This window comes from Athene cunicularia (assembly GCF_003259725.1).
Source record: "Athene cunicularia isolate RWA chromosome 15 unlocalized genomic scaffold, athCun1 chr15_part1, whole genome shotgun sequence".
In the NCBI taxonomy this organism is placed as follows: Eukaryota; Metazoa; Chordata; class Aves; order Strigiformes; family Strigidae; genus Athene; species Athene cunicularia.
Genome location: NW_020799121.1, coordinates 12,431,667 through 12,437,211, shown reverse-complemented (window position 1 = coordinate 12,437,211; position 5,545 = coordinate 12,431,667). Strand labels below are relative to the sequence as shown.

General features: G+C 38.2%; 1 protein-coding gene across 2 annotated transcripts; it reads left to right on the top strand.

Moving 5' to 3' along the window:
* The first annotated feature begins 6 nt into the window (after positions 1–6).
* Positions 7–4,741, top strand: GTF2H3 (general transcription factor IIH subunit 3). Of its 2 annotated transcripts, none has more exons than XM_026859867.1 (12): positions 7–193; positions 517–623; positions 1,234–1,397; positions 1,653–1,715; positions 1,955–1,984; positions 2,777–2,805; positions 2,890–2,964; positions 3,224–3,277; positions 3,498–3,566; positions 3,693–3,828; positions 3,911–3,947; positions 4,036–4,741. In XM_026859867.1, exons 2-12 carry the CDS (start codon positions 547–549, stop codon positions 4,103–4,105), a joined length of 804 nt encoding a protein of 267 aa, XP_026715668.1. In that variant the 5' UTR covers positions 7–193; positions 517–546; the 3' UTR covers positions 4,106–4,741. The 2 variants fall into 2 exon arrangements, with proteins under 2 accessions (XP_026715668.1, XP_026715667.1); XM_026859866.1 differs by having other exon boundaries at positions 514–623.
* Positions 4,742–5,545: the final 804 nt, after the last annotated feature.

The window sequence follows — 5,545 nt, the reverse complement described above, 5'->3', positions numbered from 1 at the left end:
CTCCGCTGAAGTGCCGGCGGTCCCGGGCGAGCCCTTCTGCTCGGGGGCTTCGGTCGCTGCTGCTCGGCGCTGAGCACGGAGCTCGGAGTGACGCTGCTGTGTTACCTTTTCAGATGATGAGCTGAGCCTGCTGGTCATCGTCATTGACACCAACCCGATCTGGTGGGGAAAGAAGGCGCTGGGAGAAGCCGAGGTACGTTTTCTGGGTGTTGGTACTACTGGTGGCGATTTCTGAGGGAAATAATTATTTTTTTAAAAATGTTAGTAAGTAGGCAATTGATGGGATTAGTCTTTGATTTCTGAAGTATGCTAACATTGCTAACACAGATACAGTGTGTGTAAGAATACTCTTTTAAAAACAGCTACCCAGAGTTATTTGTCAAAGCTTTTTTTTCTAAATGCTTCCTATTAAAGGAAGCTCCTTCTGCAGTTATTTGAGAGAGTTCTTTTCAAATTATTTAAATGTAAATGTTACTATATAATATCTATGTTTTCTTCCTTTTTTTTTTTCAGCAGTTCACCTTATCAAAATGCATCGATGCGGTGATGGTACTGGGAAACTCGCACTTATTTATGAATCGCACCAACAGACTTGCTGTAATAGCAAGTCACACGCAAGAAAGGTACGGTTGTTTCTTAACAGTGTAAAGGTGTCAAGTGCACTATTCTATATCTGTCTCCTGATTTTCTTGTTGGACTGAAGTATGGAATCAAAACCAGGTTTAAAATGCATAAAATATAATTGTCTTAAAATAAATTAACTGAAACAGTGTAGGAAAGAAATAATCTGTTTTAGTGCTTTACAAAGTAACAAAAAGGCTTATAGAAGGGAGTTTTAAACAGACTTCTACTTAAAAATATATGGAGAGAGGGAGAGAGAGGATGGTAGAGATGTGGTGAGCAGGACAATGCAAATGGCAGAGGTTTCCTGTTCAGTGAGTATTTTTCCCCCAGATATTTGTGAGACTCGTGATCTACCCCTAAGTACAGGTATGATATCTATTCATCAGCTCTCTCAAGAGGTGTCTTAGAAGGAGGAAGGTAAATGTGGCTTTTACTCCATTTTTAGTTTGAAGGTTGCCTGCCTTATCTAGTCTCTTTAATGTCTGAAGTATTAAAATGATTTTAATGTTATACTTTGGAGTTTTGCTGTCTACAGCTGATCAGTTTATGGCAATTTTTCTCACAAGGTTGAAGTCAAAACATGAAGACTTTCTTTTTCTTCCGTTTCAGCCGTTTCTTGTACCCTGGGAAGGGTTGGTCTTCTGCAGATCTCATTGGAGATGGTGGTAGTTCCATGGAATCTAATTGCTCTGGCAGCAAGGATGGAAAATATGAATTGTTAACAGCAATAAATGATGCAATTGCAGAAGAGATTAAAGACCTCATGACAAAAAGTAAGAAAAATAAAATTCTAGGCGTAATACGCAGAATTGCAAAACACTTGGAGTTCAGGGAGCTGTAGGAATTTCCTTTGTTTTGATCATGTGAGTTTTAATATGTTTGAAGTAGATGAGTTTATTATGCTTGGCACTTAGGCCTCTGCATCAATACTATTGGCCGAAGATAAAACTTTTACTATTTGTTATGGTCAGGTTCAGCAACTGTTTTTGTATATAAAAGTAACTTTTGTAACTTTTCTTGTATTGCAGCTGACATGCGGGGCCAGCAAACAGAAACTCTGTTAGCAGGATCACTAGCTAAAGCACTTTGTTGTATCCTTTTGGTCACAGAATCTTCAAAGCTGTTATGTATTTTTAAGATTGTTTCTTATAATATTAATTATGTTTTTCTATTCCTGTTCTGCAGTAATACTCAAAACTGAAAGGTTTGCCTAATAACTGTGCGTCATACTTATTAAAATGTGTATTGGCTAAGGTGGCAAATACGTGGTATGGATACTGGAGTTATTTCCAAGAATAGAATGTAGATTCCTTAATGTCTGCTAATGTAGATATCAACAAGATGAGCAAAGAGGTAAAAGGTAATGCCTCTTCTCCTGTTTTGAATACTTAGATAATATTTGAATAACAGATGTAAATGCATGTGTGCATACAAACAAATACATTTTGATACCCCCCCATTTCCAAAATTGACAATAAATAGTACAGGTTTATCCTGATCATTTGAAGTTGCCCCGTTTCAACTAGGTCTGGGTGACAATTAGAAGTAAAGGTCTTGATTGTTAGTCCACGTTCTTAGTCTGATTTTTCTGTTGCATGAGAGTAAAATGAGTAAAACTGTAACTGGAATCACTTTAGGACAATTGGAAGTTGAGGGGAATTTTTTGAAAGACCCAGAATGCACAAATCCTCTTCCAAAGGGACCACCTGCAGACCTGTGATCATAGTTGAATTTCTTACTCAGTTTTGGTCTTCCTCTTGTCACTTCTATACTTGGGAAAAGTGCTATTTGTGCAAATAGTTTTTCAAGGAGTGTATTGGACTAGAATCAGCCGTGCATTTTGGATTACTTTAATCAGTGAGAACCATAACTGGAGATACATGTTTCATCCAGTGAGTTGGTAATGTACAGCTTTGAACATTTCTTTCCCGTTCAACATCTAACTGCTTTTGGGCAATAAATGAAATGGGTCTCTTTTCATAACAAGTCTGAATTAGTCCACAGATACTTGTCACTGGGACTGTAAAACAGTTTTGTATATGTATTTTAACTGAGATGTGAGATATCTGAGATGTTAGATGCTACTAAAAGGGTGAACTGCAGGTGATAGAAACAATGTGCTCATGCATTTCTTCTTCTTTTTAATTCTTAGTCAACCAAGAAATGAAATCAAGGATTTTGGTAAGAACTTTTGCTGTCGGTTTACTTTTAGCCTTGAAATCTGGTGATGTTATGTAGGCTAACAAGTTTGAATTGTTTTTTTAGGTCATAAAAGCAGCAGAAGACAGTGCGTTGCAATATATGAATTTCATGAATGTGATCTTTGCAGCACAGAAACAGGTGAAGCTGGCATTTTTTTCTTCTATGTTATAATTTATTAATGTGCAAAGATAACAGAACTGTTCATTTCTCTTACGCTTACATTGTGATCAAGTGAAAGAGCTTCCCTATGGCTGTGGAGGTCCTGCATTTGTGAAAGCATGTGCATTTATATATGGAGTGTATTTACAGTGGGAACAAGTCATGACAGTAGTGCTGAGGGAGCTACACTGGTCCTAGGTGATTTTGTTTTTCATGCATTTTATCTCTTTTTTTGCAGAGTATTTTGATTGATGCCTGTGTCTTGGATTCTGACTCAGGTCTTCTACAACAGGTACAGACTTCCTATTCTTGTTTGCTATTTATATTAATTCATAGATACTTGATGCCAGATAGTTTGACATGTTCTCTTCTTTGTTTCAAGAGTGGGTGTGGAAATATGTTCAGTGGATCTGACAGTTCCAATATGCAGGCCTTATGCAGTGTGTGGATATTTTAAACATCATGTTAATCTCGTAAAACATAACAACCTGATCGTGCTCTCTGCTTTCCAGGCTTGTGACATTACAGGTGGCATATATTTGAAAGTGCCCCACATGCCATCCCTTCTGCAGTATTTGTTGGTAAGTCATTTAAAAAACACTTCAGTGTTTTTCCTGTGTCAGATGTCAATTAAGTCAGTAAGATTTCACAAGGTAATCCAGCAGTACCACTCCAATTTGCAAGATATTTTTTCTCTATTCATGCAGTGGGTATTTCTCCCTGATCAAGAGCAAAGATCACAACTTGTCCTTCCACCTCCTATTCATGTTGACTACAGAGCTGCATGCTTCTGTCATCGCAATCTCATTGAAATTGGCTATGTGTGCTCCGTGTGCCTGTCAAGTAAGTTTCTAAATATTTAAGAGTCTGATTTCTTACCTTCTAATGAACTGTTTTAGTGAAAGCCACTTCTTTTATTTTCCAGTATTCTGCAACTTCAGTCCTATTTGTAGTACATGCGAGTAAGTGTTTCTTCTTATTTCAAGGGTGGGTATGGAAATACATTCAGTGCATCTGACAGTTCCTTTTATTTTATTTTTTTTTTTTCAGGACTGCTTTCAAAATATCATTGCCCCCTGTCATGAAAGCTAAGAAGAAGAAATTAAAGTTAGCTGTGTAACAATGTTATGTAAATACATCATTACCTCCTCCAGTAATTCCATGAAATGGAACATACTTGAGAAATTGATGGCACTTTTTACTGGATATGAAAGAGAACTGTATGCAGTATTACTTTTTTCTTAAGGGATAAATATTTAAATCGTATGTCTTCTACGCAGCCCTTTAAGTAACAAGTCACTGTATTACCATGTAACGTCTGCTGGTTTAGATAGTAATTCTTAATGTGAGAGGAACCAGAAGTTAAAGCCTGAGATGCACCCTGTGAAGTAGAAGGTATTCTGTCCACTGCAGAGTTTCACACCTCCAACTTATTTTCAAAGACAAGAAAGCTCTGATTCTTTTTGTACGTTGGTGTAAAGGTAAGAGTGACTGTTTCTAGTGTGTAGGGTGAGAACCTTAGCACTATGTTATTCAGGGACTTCAGCGTGATAGCTTTTTGCTAGCGACTGTTGGACTGAAACAGCATCAGTTTCAAAATAAATGAGCCAACATTTTCAAGATGGTTTAGAAACACCCTCCCCCCCTTTTTTTTTTTTTTTTTTCCAATTGCCTTGCACATGCACTCGCATGTATTCATATTCCTTTAACTGTACTGTCTTTGTGGTGTTTCTCAATTGGATATATCTTCGTGCGTGAGTAAAAAGGTCGCCCTTTGTTTAAAATGGCTTCAATAAATGCAGACTCGCTTCTTGTATTTTGAAAGAGGAAGACAAAAAATGTAATTCTGTGTTCCTTTTTTTTTTTTAGTATTTTTTTACATCTAACATTTGCCAAGTAAGAATGAAGGCTTTTGGAGTGGTGGTTTTTAGGGCAGAGCATGAGGGTGTGCTGTCTACTTGAACATTGCTTTCACTTAAAGAAATAATCTCCCCCTTTTGAAAAGTAACTATATTAATGTGTTTTAACTTCTTGTTAGTAACTGATCTTCTCCTGAAAGGAATATGGAGAGTAATTGCTTCTTACACAGAAAAAAATATTTTTTTTTTTCCCCCCAAGGTGTATGCAGGAATTTGTGATGTCTTGATGCTTGCACCAGGGTTTTGTCCACCTAATAGCTGCAGTGCCAGTCTTTTACTGGCTTGTTTGACTGCTAAAAGCTGTTTTCTTTGAAGGCTGTATTTATGATTTACTTTGTATACAACTTTTGTAATAAAACCTGTTCTTTTTCAAATGTGGATAGATATCGCTGTCAAAACAGATACTGTAAAGGGTGATCTACACGCCCCTCTTGCAGTTTTATTGTGTAAGCGTGTAACTGTGATCCGGGGGTGGATGAAGTGCCGGAGGGAGGACGCGGTGGTCCGCGAGGAGTTAGGTGAGAAGGCGAGGGACAGACATGTCGGGGCCGTCTCGGTTCATCCCGCTTTCGGCTGCGCGATCGCTGCCGAGAGGAGGGGACGCGGGGCAGCCCGGTCCGCGCAGTGACCGGCCGCCGCTC